Below are 18004 nucleotides of genomic sequence, written 5' to 3' on the forward strand. Positions count from 1 at the left end.
AAGGTAGTTTTTACTGAACAAACTACAAAAAGTAGATTTCTGGAATTCTGGAAGGAAAAAAAAATTAGGTTAATGATGATGATAATCTGTGGGAGCAAAAGTTGTATTCTAGAACCATGATTGGTGAATTCTTGTGTGTAAAATGCTTTGATGTGGATTTAGTCTGGTATGTATGCATTCTCAAATCGTTTTTTCTTTTCCACCAGGGAAGTCGAGACAACATGAGTGTGATATTGATCTGTTTTCCGAATGCACCAAAGGTATCACCAGAGGCGGTGAAAAGAGAGGCAGAGTTGGACAAGTACCTGGAAAGCAGAGTAGAAGGTGGATCATTTAAAAAAAAATAAGTAACTTTGTTTTTAAACAGACCCCCTGACCCCCTTCCCTTTCCAACAACTAATTGTATACAGGCTTTTTAATAGACTTTCAAGTGCCATTGGCCATCTAGTGTACATCTCTGAAAAAGGCACTCTTACAGTGCTGCTGCGTGTCCTGACAAAATTCTGCTATGAAAGTGCAGCAGACTGTAGCTCTGAAAATTGGTCAGGATGGCAGAGAGGATTCATTTGTACTCAGTGTTCTTCGTGAGTCCATTGACAGCACTAACTTCAGCCCAGTCAGTCCCTCTGCCTGTTACATGGAGTTAAATAAAATAGTCAGAATATCTTGTACAGTATCTACAAAGGTGGTAATTTGAGTGCCACTTTTCTGCGTAGATCTGTCTGCAAATTAGCCAGAAAAATATTTTATTACACAATTGTGGTAGGGTTACATCTTAATTACTGTCATCTTAAAGGCATCTGGTAACATGTATACTTACTTGAAAGTATGTCAGAAATTTGTTAAAGCTAATCTTTAAGCATTCCTGATGAGCACAATCTGGGAGCACATCTTTGATAATAACTTCAAAATTTTGTCTAAATACGTATTTCTGGAGTTCTTAAACTTGTAGCTGAAACTGCAAATCTTAGGTGTTTTGGCTCACCTAACTAAAAATGGCATTTTAAAATCGGTTTCATTTAAGAGATTTCTCGTTAAAACTGGATTTACAGTGCCTTTTGATATTTAAAGATGATCACAGCTTGGATTTTGTTTCTGAAACGTAAGACACAACCGTATGCATTGTTTGCATAGGTTAAGTCTATTTTTGAAGTGGACTCCTAGACCTATATGTTACCAGTCTAGTTATGTACATATACTGCAAGAATCCTTAACAGCACATGTGGCACGAAACACAGTACTTAGCAACATGGTATCAGTGATTAGTATGCCACAGGAATATATTGTGCACTTTTTTCCTCCTTAACTTGTGTGAAGGTAACGCAAAGTATAACTTCAGAAGTTTCACAGATGACTTGTTTATGTGGGAATTCTGGGTTCAGACAAATTAACGTGTGGTTTAAAGCACTTGCTACCTTGTAGGTGCTCCTTCAGGAAGTACTGCTTTTTTTGAGGGCCTTGTTCCTGAATTTTGGCAAACTACAGCTGTTATGCCCCCGAATAAATGTCCACACAGAACGTTTCTGTGTTTTAAATAACTTCTCCCTAACAGAAGAAGTTGGTGCACTACAGTGTGAATCTTTTTGACAGCGTAGCAGGGAGTATCCACACGTACGGTAGCACTGCATGAGTTGAGTGTCAGATGGCTTTCTCCATTTCAGAGCAGTGAACAGCAGACATCTGAAGAGCTCACTATATAGACCCACTCACAGAACTGGTGAAGAGCAAGTATGCTGTAAATTCACACGTTAATTTATAGCATGCTAACTCTCCTAGTTACCTTACCTCATTACCTTCATACCTTAGCTATTTTGTCTTACTTCAGACAAACCCATGACATGGAGTATGAAGATAGCTTCAAGTTTAGGCTGCATTTCAGCTGACCCCATTGTACTCTTCAGAATATTAACAGTGGGGAAAGTTAACACCTTTGTACAGACTCCTCAGTAAATGAAGAACCTAACACTGGAACTGCATGTGACTATGGTACATACAATGAAATTGGTTGCCAATTCTTTCCATTTATACAAATATAACATTTCAGGAATGAGTGAAGTGTCATACTTGAATAGAGGCAGAAGGATTCTGTATGTAGTTATAAAGCACTTTAATACTAATTTAATGATGTGTTATCTGAACTACTTGAGGAAATGCATTGTACTTCCCCTCAAGGGTCTTTACTTCTTTTTAGAGTTGTCCTCAATCTTTTGTCTATTGTTGCACAAAGATATTTAAATTAATGAACATGTAGTAAACACTACTCAACCCCACAGTGATTTATATCAGCTGTAGGCAGAACTTGTCATTTTAGCTCTTACATGTGAGGGAAGTTGAGAGGCTGAAATAAAGCAGAACTTCAAGTATAGGTGTTGATTAATTTTGTTATGTTTAACTTGATAATTCTTGTGCAATTATATTGTTTCTTGGTGGAAATGGATTATGTAGAATTGGCTAGTAAGGTGAGACTGTTACAGCCTCTGAAGTTTTCAACACTACAGTAAATATTCTTCCTCTTAACATAAGCACTGCCACACTTAAAGCATCTTGACTTTAAAAGCCTAACCTGTAGCTGAAGGATCTAGGAAATATATAAAGACTACTTTTAGAATTCCCTTACTAATTTGCAATATCAAAGTTCAAATTCATTAAAGCAGAAACCTGGTGAAAAATGCATATAATGTGTTCTGCACTTTGGTACTCAGTGTAGTCCTAACAGGTAATGAGATTTGATGCTTACTAATGTGCATTTTTCCTGGTTGTGCTTTTATTCCCTTGGCCTAGAACATATCTTTATACTGTGAAGAAGTAGTGCAAGTTATAAGACTGAACAGGGCTTATTGCTGATGGGCCTCTTGAACAAGAGGGTGTTGTAACTAGATGATCTTTGAGGTGCATTCCAGCCCAAACCATTCTTAGAATAAGGAGAGTTGATTCCGTTTTTAAAAAAATAAGAGAGCTTCCTACTCACTGTGTCACCTTGGACTCTCCTTTTATCAATTCTTGATGTGTTTGTGGTCCAGATTCATAGCTGCAACAGATGATAATGGAAGAAGAAGCAAGTGTGGAGAAGCATCGTTGTGCCATTACTTGCAATAAATCAGTGTTGCTCCTAAAATGTCATGTAAACTTCCTGGTAGCTTACATCCTAATTAGTCATTCCAAAATGAATTGCTATTATTTGCACTAATATGTGAGTTATTGACGTATTGACTCTAAAAAGACACTTGTCTAAGGTTCTTTTTCTGTTCTAAGTTCACTACATATAAGCATACAGTAATAGATAGTCCTTGCAATATTTATATCTATGTAGAGATAAAATAATTTTCAGTTAGCTGTTATGTGTGCCCTCCCATATTTACACAACATTGAAACTTTGGCTTTTTCTTAAACTTTGTGTGGAATTCTAATTCAGAATATGAAGTAAGCAGATATGTTTAAAATCCTTTATTTTAGGGTTGTAAGTACATTTTTCCAGTACATGATGCCATGGAAATGTGTAGAAGGTTTAAAAGTAAATTGAAGAGGGAGGGGGGCTTGGAAGATGTACTGAAAGAAGGTATTCCAATAAATTAAACACAGCTAGCAGACCGACTCCATTTGTTGTGTCATCAGTGTTCATTCAGTCTGTATCTTTAGTTTTCTCAAAATATAAATGTATTCATTTAGTGGAGACTGTATGTTAAATGTACTGCAGTTACAGGTTGTGAAACTGTGTAGTATAGGTAAAATATAAATTCCTTATTTTTGTACAGCAGAACTCTAGCTCTAGCACAATGTAGAATATACTAGATGTTCAAAATTGCACAATAAAGGAACTTGGCAAACCAAATCTGAGATCTTGCTTCTTATTCAGATTTATGAGTGTTAGATTATTTGCTAAATGTTAGATGGTAAAATGAATTTTGGCCTTAGATTTTTGAGGGAACTGCAAGTTTTTAAGGTACTGATGGTGTGTGGTGTCAAACATTTTAAATGTAGGTTTTGAATTGACCAGGGTAAAGCTTTATGTTGCAGTCTGACACTGTTTGAAGACTAGACAGTGTTTTCAGTGTACATTGCAAATAATTTACACAGCCTGACTGCAAATAGACCTGATTGGTTTTGTAAATACACGTAGCCATGAAAAACAATTGCATGCACAAAAATATCACTTTTTTTTTTTTTTTTTTTTTTTAACTAAGAAGGACTGGATATGTGCTCGTTTTAAAAGCTTCAATGTGCCATACCTCACTAATCTATAAAATGCAAACTTGGTATGCTATCTGGAATTACTCTTTAGGGTAAAAGCTAAATGCTAAATTGTTTATTTCAAAATGGTACTGATGAATTCCAACTACTTTTCAAGTTGTGTAAATACTTTACGAAGTGAAGAATAGTGTGTGTGTATATACGCATGTGTATATATGCACAGACATGCTCCTTGTATGTGGGCTGCAGTATTCTCTTGAAGATCAACAGTGCCAAGTCTTAATTCCTCTCATTTCTGAGCTCATGGTTACAGAAGAACTGATGAGATGCATTTTTTAAAAAGTTACGTGTTTAAATTTCATAAAATCTTTCCAGGAGTGGTACAGTGAAATCTCTTGAGAGTTCAGTAAGCACACAATTTTATTTGCTTTAAAAACAAACAAACAAAAAAACAGGTCTCAATAAAATTATATAACTAATTCCCTAACAAATGTGACTGTGGCTGCAGTAAAATGTCTCTTCAGCCAGAAGTTGGAGTGGATCAGCTTTAAATAACTGCCCAATAGTCACACATTCCCCAAACTGAGTGAATGATGGAGCTGTCTCTTAACTCTGATGTCCCTGGCTTTTAATTTTTACTTAATAGTTCCTAATATTTGCATGTTGCGGTAATGTGGTAAGGTACAAATGCTGGCTTATACGCATCCAGTCACAGGAGTTATTTTTCATGTGTATAAACTTTTGTTTCTTGAAAGTACCGTGCTTTGTATGATGGCAATAATCTTTTACCTTCTATTGCAGTGATAAAGCTGACGTTAAGATTTGCCTCATGCCCATTGCATTTTGTTGGGAAGATAAAATAATGATACAGTAGGAAAGCCACGAAAGAATTTGTTGCCACTTGTATTATGTAGCTGTGTACTTCTAAAACCATTATGCATGTTAACAGTTAGCAGGATATTTTGTGTCAAAACCATCGCAGGTTCTTTTTCTGACTGAACCAAAGTTAACGTGTACCGTGTTGAGTCTGGTCTGTCATTGATTTCTTATATTAACAGACGTTAAGCTGCCTTTTTATAAAACTGAGTGTTTCAATCTTTGTAAGTTAAATTTGGACTGCACTTACAAAAAAAGTACTTCTGATTCCCAGAGATCATAAAGAAGCAGGGTGAAGGAGTACCAGACTTAGTCCATGTGATGCGTACGTTAGCAACTGAGAGCATCCCAAACCTCCCGCCAGGGGGTGAATTGGCAAGCAAGTGAGTTCACATCAATGTAAATGTGTTGTTTTTTATTTTATTTTATTTAAATTTGAACTTAAGGCCACTCTTAAAAGCGGGGGGAGGGAAGAAAAGATACAGTACGAAAGATGATCTGTTCTCCAATTCTGATTTTGAATTGCTCTGAGTGAGAAGGGACAGTACAAAACAGAGTTAACTTGTTGATCACTACCAAAATTAAAAGCCAAAATGTAGTTTGGGGAAGGTTGTTTTTTTAAGGGTGGCCTGAGTGTCTCTTTTTCGTAATTAACTGGGTTATCTGGGTGGGAGGTTGTGTCTGAAGATGAAAAAATAATGCACTGATTGTAGTAACTACTTGGAGATGTGGTTCTACACTTTAGGAAGATGTGCATATGATGTTTTGCTTGGCAGTTTTTCTTGTCTGCAGCTAAAGCACTATTGTCAATGCTTGAAAGTTTGCTTATGCATCTCTCTGCTTGTGACAAATATGAAAACTCTACAGAAGTCTATCAAAGTTAAGTAGAATGTTATATTTAAAACTTTAAATAGGCTGGGTTTGTCCTTGCGTTCAGGGCTGGTGCTGTGTCTCATAAATAGATGTTCAGCACTTAAGGGAGGGATGTACTTAGCTCTTTTGCACACCAAGTGCCTTTTGGTTCAAAAGATTATTCATGAACCTGTACTGTGCAGATTGAGCACATGTGCTGTGAACAGTCTATTTTTAATGCTTCAGAGTATAATTTTATATTATTGCACCAAAACATGGTCTGTGGGCACATAAGTGAGTAAATGATGACTGAGTTGTAAGGATGATTTCTACAAAATTGTTCTTATATGAACCAGTAAAAGAGATTGATGTTTATATATAATAGTAGCATCTATTTAGGATGTGTTGCAGTCATCTTGAAGTATCGACGAGTCAGTTATTCATGAAAGATGGCACACAAATTGTTTATCTTGAGCTCCTTTGGCTAGCTCTAGCATCATGGTTGCGGGGAAGTGCGGAGGTCACTGAAGCAATTGACTTCTGTGTGATTATGTGCTTTAGTGATGCCAGCTTGAATAGAGATTGACAAAAGTATGGATTTAATTGAATGTTAGCATAACTCAAAGCAGTAATGACAATTTGGAAGGAAAACAATGCTTTTCAAAAACCTGGCTTTATTTAGGATCAAAGATACCTGATGCTGAAAGATGAGAACAGCTTTGCAGTTCATACACGCGATGTACTTTGTGTATAATTGCTTGTTTTATTGCTTTAAATTCAACCTCTTCTTCCGTGCTGTATATTCATTCACTAGATTCACTGTGATGTTTATACTGCTGCCTGATAGTTCTTGACTTTTCATCATTGCAGGATGATATAAAGCCTGTCATCTGCTTTTTTCTTCTAAAACACTCCTTTGTGATTCCTCTGCATGTATTCATGAGCAGTTAAGAAGTGTTTTTGAGGTTTGTTTTCTATCACAGTTGTAGTTTGCTGCTTTGTCATACTTGGTTCTGCAGATAGGCTATCTGAAGAAAATTGCTTTTGAAGTCCTGTCTGTGGCTCTTCCCTTTTGCTCTCTTCTTTCTTCCCGGTTCCCCCTCCAAAATTTATTCCTTATGTGCTGGGCAAGGCACAGGCTTCCTCTTCCTTCAGCCTCCCTTATTTTTTTCTGTATCAGTTTTCAAGAAAACATCTTGAAACCCTCTGGAGGCATCATAATATCTGAAGGTGCTACTGCAGTATTCATTGGGCACACAGACGCTGTGGCATTCAACTCTATCACGTACTCAGATGCCCGCTTCCAAAACCTCAGACACATGCCACCAAGCAGCACTGCGGCCTCATCTGAATGTCTGTGCTCTTCTCGTTCTGAATGCAGAGTGCTATCCAGCCTTGTTTTTCATAAGGGTTTAAAGGATTATCTTAGCTATGTTTAGTGACACTTAGCAGTAACTTGCAGTAAACTTGGTTCTGGGAATTTGAAACCTTTAAAAGTTTGCATTTGAAATTGCAGTTTTGCTTGGAGACTTTGACTTAAAAAGACAGAGCCTTAAAATCTTGTTGTTTCTTGAATTTCTTGTTCCCTCTAGACGGAGTGTGATTGAAGCTGTTTATAACAGACTGAACCCCTACAGGAACGATGATACTGTAAGTATCTTTTCCCCTGCATTTTTTCCTCTCACCCCAGTAATTTCAGCTGCTTTTTGTTGCTTTATTTATTTTAAGTTTGCCATTTCTTGGTTAGAAGACCCCTTCCCCCAAAAAAATGATAACCTTCTTGTGGTCTTTCTCTTCGGGGTTTGTTTTATGGTTGTTTTGTGATGCCTTCTGCTGATGGTAGTCTCAGAACTCCAGCCTCATTGACGTGCTGGTTTTCTGGCATATTGTGATTTGAATCCTGCTTGGATTTATAACTCTCAGTTCTAAGGATATATGCATTTTCCAAATGCTGTGGGAAGCACTCTCTTAATAAGACTTATAGTGAGCATATGGTTTAGGTTCTTGTATGTCAGTGATCAGGTAGGAACCTATGTCAGGATGATGGAGGGAACAACTCTAAAATATAAACAGTGGTCTCAGTTGCATTTAGATTATTGGGAATAGCGTTCAGTCACTGAAGGTGCTTTACTTCATAAAGTAGTATTTACTTCATGATTTACATTTCAGTAAAAATTCCTTATGTGCTTAGATGTGACATAAAGTGAAATGCCTCCAAACACAAAGCTGTACATTGGCTTTACAGCCGAGTGCTTCTCTTTGGCCATTGTCACGGTATCTTAAGCATAACAGTTCCTTAATACTCGCTGAAGGAAGATGCTTTATATTCAAAATACATCCTGTAGTAAGTTACTGCTCTATGAATGTACAGTAAACTTTGTTTTGTGATGATGTTGTCAAGTCGGATTCAGAAATTTGCATAGTGAATAGCTGGCATGCAGCTCCTGCATTTTTACTCACTGCTGCTTTTATTCTTCATCCTTGCAATTGGAACAAACATAGCCATTTTAGTCTTTCGTATAATGGTTCTCCTTTGCTACTTCTGGTCTTGAAGGAAAATCTGGAGGTGGTACTCTTGCAAAGAGTAATTTTAGTGATCTTGGCTTTTTTTTTACTACACCTCCATGCCAACTGTTCTTTTGGGTTTGTAATGAATTCTGTGTGCAAGTTTGAATGAAGGGTGCAGAAAGTTAATGCTAAAAAATCGTCATATGTGGCATTGCTAGAGACTTAATTAGCCTCTTTCCTTTGAAAGGAATCAGTAAGGCAGTGCCTCCAAAGAAGAGTAATATTTCTACCTCCTGCAGTCTCACTAACGACAGGGAAGTGTAGTTGTGGAAGCACCAGCAGAGGCTGTTGTTAAAGCCCATCATGTCTCTTAATTATTAGGGGAAGGTGGCATGTCATGCTGGAACAACCAAAGATTGCTGTACATAGCAGCTTGCTCTGCTGCCTGTGCTGCTGACTTAACTTCTGCTTCAGCTACTGAGCTGTGGTCACACTTCGTAGCTGTGGTGTTAACGTACGTACCCGACGTGAAATGAGGCTGTTAGATTGTTCTGTATTCAGCTTTATATAACCGAGAGAACAGGAAATGGACACAAAGGTAAATGGAATAAAAACCACTAGGACTTAACCATTTGATCTGTACTAGGGTTTTTTTTTTAACTGATAGCAGGAATCAGTAAAACAGTTTTCAGTGTGATTTCATTTTTCAGCTATATAAGATCCACTGTGGTCTTTGGGCCTACATAGGCCAAATTTTAGGGATACTCAGATATTGGATGCATGGATGTAATGCCATACAGTTACGACTTAGAGTATGACATGTCTCTGTTTTAAGTTCTATGTTAGGGAATTTTTATGTGATTTCTTCTTACAGTTTTATTACAATTGAAAGTCAGGGTTTCCTGCAGTTACCAAAACTACACTTCTCTATTTAACCTTAAATTATAAGTGGTAAAATTCATCTGAATTAAAATAAGGTGTCAGTTGATGACTGTCTTCTGATGCAGTGAGGAAGGACTGAATTCATAAAAGATGGTGGTGGTAATAAGAAAATATATGGGGCACATCCTGATCTTTTGACACACCTGTATAAGTGTATTCCATTTGGGTTACTTCGAACTACTCTGGGAGTGCTTTTGAATATTGTTCCTGGGATGTTGTTATGACAATTGGTAAGCATCTTAGAAAACATGTGGTCAGATTTTGAAACATCTTTGTACCTTAGTGCTTCATTAATTAAATGTATGGTTTCTGTAGATGTTTGTGAATGTTATTTCTGCTGTTTCTGAAAGGGGAGAGAAAACAAGCTCCTAAAATGATTTAAGTTTTTTTTTCCCTTTTCAGTCTGGATTATCCAGAAACTGCTGTAACTATGGGCACTCCAGACTTTAAAGGGTTCCTTCTTTTTTCTTTAAGGATTCTGCCTCAACTGATGATATGTGGTAAAACTGCTCATCTAGCTGTGGAGTTCATGTTTCATCCTTCAAATGAAAGTGCAGCCCAACCTCAGTGACCCTTCTTAACATCCATCCTCAATATTAATTAAAGAAGGGAATATGATGTGTTGGTGAGAGTGACTACAGCAGAAAACTACAGCAGTACGACATCTAGCCCAGGAACTGATCTTTTTTGTAAAACAGACTTCTGTAAACGTGATTTCAAACCATAATTCATGTTGTAAATCAGACTCCAGCAATTTATGTTGTATGATTTTGTTTTTGTAAAGTGCAATTGTCTTTGTACAAAATGCTCATATTTAATTATGAATTGCTTTAAATCACTATAAAGGTTAGAAGAAATGTTTGGCTTGTGTGATGCAACAATATATATATCCCTTTAAATTCATGTTGTGGTTTTGGATTGCAAGGAGCAGCAGCCTAGCCAGCTAGGTGCTCAAGAGGTGCACAAAACTGTAAAGACAACTTCTTGTTTTATACGAAAGCTGAACTCATGGGCAACTTGCCAGGAATCAGTGTGTGAATTTGCTCGGCAAAGGACGAACAGCGAAGAGTAGTGCACTTTCTTCAACAAACGTATCTCGTTTTCTTGGAGGCACTCCTGCTCTCACATTGAGTTAAAGGGAGTTCCGATTTTGACTTCAGTGGGAGTTGAATCATGCCCTATTAATAGTATCGTGTTCATATGCGTATGAACCTTGGGATTAGAATGCCTTGATTCTTTGCACCTCTTTTTTCATTAACCCTTACCTGAAACTACTAATCACTGAGCACGAACAGGCAGCTTTCTACATTCAGTAGGAGTCTGCAGCATTTTTACAATACTGATTGGCTGGGTCTGCTGCTGTTCCAAGTAAAATACTCTGAATTCCATTTTATCAATAAAGCTTGGTTTAACAAACAAGAAATTTATCCATAAATGTGTAATTCCTTTTTTCCTGCCTTTTGAAATGTCAGTGCCATTGTAAATGATATTTTACATGTGGAAGAATATTTTTATTAATTGGTAGCCCATTTTTAAAATGGGAAGAATTTTAATTACTGCCCAAGACATAGCCATATGCTAGAGGATGAAGTGGGATTAATGTTACCCTATTTTTTACGAGTGTGGGTTTTTTTCAGGCTTTTTTTCTCCCCACTGAGGATGTGCATTGGTTTGAATTTGCCTACTGTTTGATAAAAATACATTTGTCAAAGCCTGACAATCTTTAACGTTTTATGGTGTGTGTTTTTAATTGACCCACTTACTTAGAATGAGAGACTAGTGGTTAAACAGTACTTGTGATTTGAGATATAGCATGTTGACAATATTTAACTGTTCGTTGTTTAAAATTCTAATTTAAAATTTTATAAGATAATAAACTAATTTGATTTAAGCCTAGCTTTCTCCCATTGAACATGCAAAATTAAGTTTTCAAGTCAGTCGTGTTTGCAAAACTGCTGTTTTGTGCACCTTGTATTGTCTTTTTGGTTGAGAATATTGTATTTAATATGTAGTTTACTCATTTAGTAGGCAGATTCCCCAAAAGGAAAATCAGTAAAACAAGTAGATTGTAACATTTACTGCGGTTAAACAGAATCAAGACGTGGTGTATAATTACTTTTTGATAGGAAAATGTAGTACAATGCATTTTGCTATATTTGTCTTTCCCTAACTTTGAAATATACATATTTGTATATATAGCCTTAAAACTAATGCAGAGTTAGGGAACACTGAACAGTGAAAAAGTAACTTATAGTGTCTTGGAACTAAGTATAGTATATACCAGCAAACTTTTCTTTTATCCCTCTTGTCTATGTGGGGTGCTTAAAACGTAACTTCATTGTATTCAGTTTGTAATCTGTTCAAGCATGAATGAAGAAAACATAAGCACTATTTGTATTTATAAATTTATAGCAATTTTTGCTTAAAGAACCAGTTCCTTACCTACCTATGAATAAATGCTTAAAATGTCTAATTTTGTTGTAGAGTGCAAAACTATAATAATGTTAAGTTATAGCTTCACAGGCACCTAATTAACAAGCGTATTTAATACATGGCGTATTAGTGCAAAAAGCTAAACTCAGTTTAGGACTAGGCGGATAAAGTTCTGTCCTTTTTTGTAGAGACTAAAGTTTAGTTTTGGAAACTGCAAAACGTTGAACTGGACTGTGGAAACTTTGAGTTTAAAACTTTGAGAATCAGAAGCAAAACTGTGGTGTGAAAAGCCATACTTCGAACCGTAATCACTTAAAGTGTCTCAGTGACAAATGATGTATTTGAAGCCTCTTCCTATGAGGTCTCCTAAAGGTTAGGAAGAAAATAATTCTGCTATTGCTGCAGGTGCTGTAACGAGGTTTGAGGGTAGCAGAAGAAAGCCCGTTTCAGGCCTTTCTCCCTACCACCTATGTGCAGCATTTTGATGAGGTCAGAGCACTGAATCTATGATGAATGCACAAACACTGCCATTTTAGATACAGAGTTTGATTACAAAATCTTAAGTATATAAAGCATCCTAGAAAAGAGGCAAGCTGTACTTTTCACTGCTCTGAAAAGAAAAAGAAAAAGGCACTTTTGCACCTTTGTGCATCTCCTTCTTGCACCAGAAACTTTTTTGTTAATTGCTAAAAACATTAGCACCTCAGGGGCAAGGCAGCAATTTTTTTTTGAAGTATTGTGTGCTATTTATTTCCCTCATGGAAAACTATTCCTGTGTGACAAAAATGAAAATTGTGTGATGTTAAAAGATGTATTTTTAAATACATGTTCAACTAGGATGGTCCCAATTTGCTTGTTTTTTTTTTAAGAGGAAATGATATTTGTAAAGCTACTTCACTTCGTATGCCATGCGATTTTGTTTTCCTTCTACATTTGACAGCTTCACTGGCTTCAGTTTCTGTGAGTTTTGTTACAGTCAGATTAAATGTTTCACTGATCATTCTGGGAAAATTACCTGTACTGCTTTATAGACCACTGTTTCAAACAATTCTCACTAATTCAGCATTGAAATGTGCTCAAGACAGAGGCTTTCTAAAACGTCCTAGAACAAGTGTTGGATTAGCTAAACGGAATTGTTAAGCAGGGTCCTAGACTTGCGAGGCCTTGTAAACCCGTTGTATCGGCGGAGTCCTGGTATGTGTGGTGAGTTGTGGAGCTGGGGCCTTTCTGGTGGCTGCTCTTGCCTGGTCAGCAGGCGGCACTGCACGGGCCTTGATGTGTGGCCATCACTCATTTTAATCTTCCCTCAGAAGTCAGAATCGGAGAGAGAAATTTCATCTACTTGTCATGAAACTGTGATGAGTTGGGGTAATCCTAGGTTGTCTCCTACTAGCAAAATGCCCGAAGAATATTAAACAGCAGATGAGGAATGGTAGCACTGACCTTGGCAGTTCATGCAGGTGCCAAAGCTAATCATTTTAACACCTCCTTATGATGCTAACTTGAATGTCAATTAAACTGTTTGTCACAAAACTCAGACTGTCTCAGCTGTATCGGTTAGATCTGAGCCACGTTGCTTAGTTCAAGAATTGGATCGTCAGGGTTTTAACCAAATTGGGGAACGGTTTTCACTGCAATTCGTTCCCTGCTAAGAATCTCATCTTGACTTGTTACAGTAGGTAGCATAGATTTCCTATTGCCTTTTCCTAATCCTTTATGAACTAAGGCTATAGTTTTGTGGTCAGTTGATATCAAGACTGAACTGTCTATCACTGTTAGTCTGCTCCCACTGCCCTTCTTGTGCCAGCAGTAGCGCTTCTGTGGTCATGCAGCTAGCAGTAGAAAAGAAAAATTTGTACTCTCAGCTGGACAAAGTGATATTCCAGCTACCCAGTGCTAGCACAGGGCAGGACATGGGGTGAAGACTGGGCTATGAGCGAAGGAAAGCTTGCACCACCTCTTCTACCACAGTTAAAGAAATTGGACCCAAAGCACAGATAAATGATGGGCCTGTGTAGGGAGTATCAAAGCCTTTGCAGATCTTCCTTCACGCTGTACTTAAACATTTTAGTTTGGTCAACGTTCTTTTTCTTAAAACTGGAATCATGAAACTTCGGTTTTAATGTCTTGTATGCGAGTTCCCTGCTGGCAGACTTGCTTTTTGTTGGCTGTCTCTGTGTTTGTAGCTTAAGAGATAGTTAGCATGGCTGTCACAATTAGATTAATGATGTGGCTGTCAGAGTTTACCTTATTTAAATGTACATCAGGATTTCATCATGCCAAGGTGTTCACCTTCATTTCTACATGCACGTTCCTGAATTGCTTTATGCACAAATGACTTGGGATATTTAAATTTCTTGATATTTAAAGTTGGCCCTCTCTGAAACAGGCTAACCTTTAATTAAATGTTACCATTTTCCTCCTCATTTGGCAAACGCAGGGTTTTTAATGCAAACCTGATGTATCTTGCTTAGGTTAAGAACCAGCAAAGCCATGTAGAGCTATATTTTACAGTTTTCTGTAGGAAATGGAATTGCTATTCTGTGCCAAGCTTCTTGAGGTGTAAAAATGTCTTCAAGATAACTGGTATAGCTCCTTGTTCCTACAGCTATGTATGATCATGACCCGAGCCTTCATATGCTATCACAGGGTGTGAAGTCTCTACTTGGCTGAATAGATTTTTTAACTGTTTATGTACATCCTATTTCCAGAATGCTGTAGTGCATAAAATGCATGCGATTCCCAATGTGAGCCAATAAAGCAGTGCAAAAATGAAGAAAAGTTGAAAGGTACCAATCTGGGCTGAGTATTTTGGACTGACCAGTCCATGAGTGTTGACCAGAGAATCTGCTCTCAGCTGAGCTTTCCCTGAGCTGCGTCTGCAGAGGTCTTGCACAGTCTGCAGGTCTCAGGCATGTGCCTTCTGAAGCTTCTTGTACCTTTATTTTGCTTCATAGAGATGTTGCTTTGTAAATGAGGCAGCGGTCAGCTGGGCTGCGACATTTCATCCCAGAAGCTTAAGAAGCTGTAGGAAAATGTAAAGCGTTTCATTACAGCCCTGGATCGCTAAAAGCTTTCAAGTAGAAAAGAACACAGAGCATGCTAAAAGTAGAGATTACATCACCTCCTGCTGAAAAACAGTTTCCAGGAAAATCTACAAATATTTCTACGACTTACTTTTAGTACATGAAAAAGTCTGGCGCTTTAATCTGATTGTGTCTTAGTTGTCGACCTACAGCGGGCTAGGTTTTATGCCTATTACTTGTTTTATCTATGTTTTCATTTGATACTCCTTCTGTATAGCATTGAAACATTTTTCCCCGTTCTGTAGACACTTCTATAAAAAAAAAAAAAAAGTCTGCTTCCAAGCTTAGAGACTAGGAGTGATAATGGTGTCTTAGGAAAAGGGTTATAAGGGAAGACTGCTTTAAATAAAACAGCAAAAAATCATAACCATTGCAACCACAAAGTTTGGAAAAGTGGGCTTAACTTAAAGATTGCCTTTTATAGAAGTAATGAAATAGTTCTACTCTGAAAGTAACAAAACTTCAGTAGGGATGGGATGCTAGGTCAGATTTCTACAGCATATATTGTTTTAACCTAGCCAGATTTTCATGTTTAACTCATATTGATTCCTGTCCGAACACTTTTTAAAATATTACTAGGCATCTACTTTTTTTGTTGTTTAAATTAAAAAAAAAAAAAAAAAAAAAAAAGGAAAAGAAACCCGATGGTCCTTACTACTGCGTAACTAGTAATTTGTTTGCAAGGGTGAGAGCTATGTCAGATAGCAGCATTTTTCTTTAAGAGCACTACATCTGTACTTCTCAGCTCACTCAATAACATTGAGCCAAAACTGAAATTCATTTTTGCTTCCATTAACTGTATGGCTCTGAAGAGCTGGTGGGAGCATGTGGTTTTGTGCAGCTAAAGTAGACAGGACTTGATACATATTGTGAGTAAGCCTTCAGAGTGAAGGAGATGTCATTGTTGTTTCTTTTGAGAAATATCTTTGTGAAGAAAAATGAGAAAACTGAGACTGGCAGGTCAGAAAACATTACATCCTTTTACTTCTATTGATACCTGTAGACTGAGGTCTTCAGAGTTTAATTTCACTTGTATTACTGAATTCAACTCAATCTGAGCAGTGGAAACACGAGTAGCCAATTTCATTTTCACTATTGGGGTTTCAGGATGAAGCACAGTATTTTTGTTTGTACTGCGAGGGAAAACTGAATTAAGATGATCTTGGGAAAATCAGGCATACACTTCACAGCCTGCTGATGTGGATGGAGCATCACTCACAATATATAAAGTTTGCACAAGTATTGTTGGAGCTTTAACTGCCCTACTTCTGTTGTAATTAAAGAGAAATATAATCTTTATTCTGTTTTGGTTTTGAAAAAGCTTTTCAAAGCCAAAGAGGAAGAAGGGGCAATCTTAAAGCAAAATGGTAGGTAAATTGGATGTAACAATGTTCTAATTCTTTGAAGGTGTAAGTCAACAGCTTTTTTTTTTTTTTGCCTTTTTTTTTTTTCATTTAAAACATCAGAGGGGCATGATTTAAGAGGTTCAGTCTTTCACGTAGTGCTTTTGGCTATAAAAAACAGATAAAAGGATGGAAAACAAAATGAGTCACCTGGATGGGAAAGCAATGAAGCCCAAAACCTCTAGGAATACATGTTGTGAATACACATGGCATTGCTTCCATGTCCAGTAATGGGCCTACCGGCATTTTTAGGGGAGCTTTTATTCTTACTGAGTGGTTGATGCTAGACTCAAGTCTGCTGCAGGTTGAAATTTCCAGATGTGTACATTGGAAGCTGGGTGTTATGAAATAGTCCCCCCACTGCTCTGCTGGTTTAGGCTGTGTAGGCACTCGGATGCTGGCAGCTGGGTTTCCCTAGCATACATTTAATTGTGTGCTATATGTGGTGGTGTGACTCACAATGACCTTGAGTACCAAGAGTTGAGTTGTGTTTATTAACTGGATCTAACTCTTTGGTGCCAGGAATCTAGTTTTTAGAGGAAGTGCTGAATTACGCAAATGTTCGTGGCGAATCGTGCCGGGTAGATCACTGCTCACAAAACCGAATGGCTTTGGGTAATATGAGACACAAGCCAGGGAATATGGGATATTTGAGAAGTGCAGAGTCGAGTATGATTTCCAGAACCGGCTGCTTTATAAACATTTCAAAGCAGGGATTTGGGGTTTTTAGCATCTGTCTTGTTACTAAGGCTCTGTACAAACATGCTGAATTAGAGAGTTTTCACCTGTCTTCTCACCGGATTGACTCCACATCGTCTCATAAAAGAGTCTCGTTTGTAGTGACATGCTGTGCCTGTCTTTTTAGAAAATTCATGACTTCTTTATATCTATTTTGTGGAAAGTGTAACTTTTTCACTGATGACTTGTATAAATGTGTGTTACGAATGGAGAGATTCAAGCTTGAAAAGCATGTTTGCAGCCTCGTTATGGAATTTATAAATTTAACAGAGTAATATACAAGAGCATAACTATTTTCCTTAAGTAGAATGTATAACAATATATAATAATAAATTATTCTCCACGTAGTTCACCCACTATTTACAGTTTTACACAATTCAAACTGTGTGTTTACAGAAAGTTCAATAAATGTATATTTTGTACTATGTACAGATTCCTGGTCCCAAAGAAAATGTGTGAACTTAGTTTCTAACTTAACTTTTGAGATTGTATTTTTTTTTTTCTTTTTGAATCAGTTGAACAAACTGCGTTATGCCTGTTGATGGTGGAGGCTTGCATTGGAGAAAATGGGAATTGGAAATATTTCTAATCTACAAAAGTGATTCCACTAAATAAAACGGGCAATTACATCGTGTGTGTGTATTTGAGTGGTATGCTATAAACCATTTTCACCTCTGTTTTGTCACTAAATTACAAACTTGATATCAGGCCTCATTCCATTTTCTAATCCAAGCTCGTGCTATTAAAACGCATTGTTAAATGCTTATTTTCATCATTGGTTAGTCATAGAAGTAAAAATCCCCCTCTTCACTGATTTCCCCTCACATGTTGAAATTCCAAGATCAAGCAGCGAGCCTGGCTCCAGCTGTGACCTTCCCCAGAAGTCACCTGGTCGGGGGTTTTCAGGAGAGCTGGGGATGCCCAACTTTTGGAAAACCAAGTCACAAAGGAGCGAGATCTATTTGCATCTTCTGTCCT

At 37.3% G+C, this 18004-nt stretch overlaps 1 protein-coding gene across 4 annotated transcripts in view; it reads left to right on the top strand.

Annotated features, from left to right (window-relative positions):
• The window catches only part of PPM1A (protein phosphatase, Mg2+/Mn2+ dependent 1A), a 33967-nt gene extending 16514 nt beyond the window's left edge, over nt 1-17453 (top strand). For 3 of the 4 annotated variants that reach the window (XM_082761068.1, XM_082761067.1, XM_082761069.1), the window contains exons 3-6: nt 207-324; nt 5339-5447; nt 7509-7566; nt 9769-17453. In XM_082761068.1, the coding sequence (XP_082617194.1) occupies nt 207-324; nt 5339-5447; nt 7509-7566; nt 9769-9816 (333 nt within the window). In that variant the 3' untranslated portion in view covers nt 9817-17453. The remainder of the gene's footprint in view (nt 1-206; nt 325-5338; nt 5448-7508; nt 7567-9768) is intronic. The other variant, XM_082761070.1, reaches the window with a different exon arrangement.
• The last annotated feature ends 551 nt before the right edge of the window (nt 17454-18004 follow it).

Source organism: Aythya marila (assembly GCF_965140915.1).
Source record: "Aythya marila genome assembly, chromosome: 5".
Classification (NCBI taxonomy): Eukaryota; Metazoa; Chordata; class Aves; order Anseriformes; family Anatidae; genus Aythya; species Aythya marila.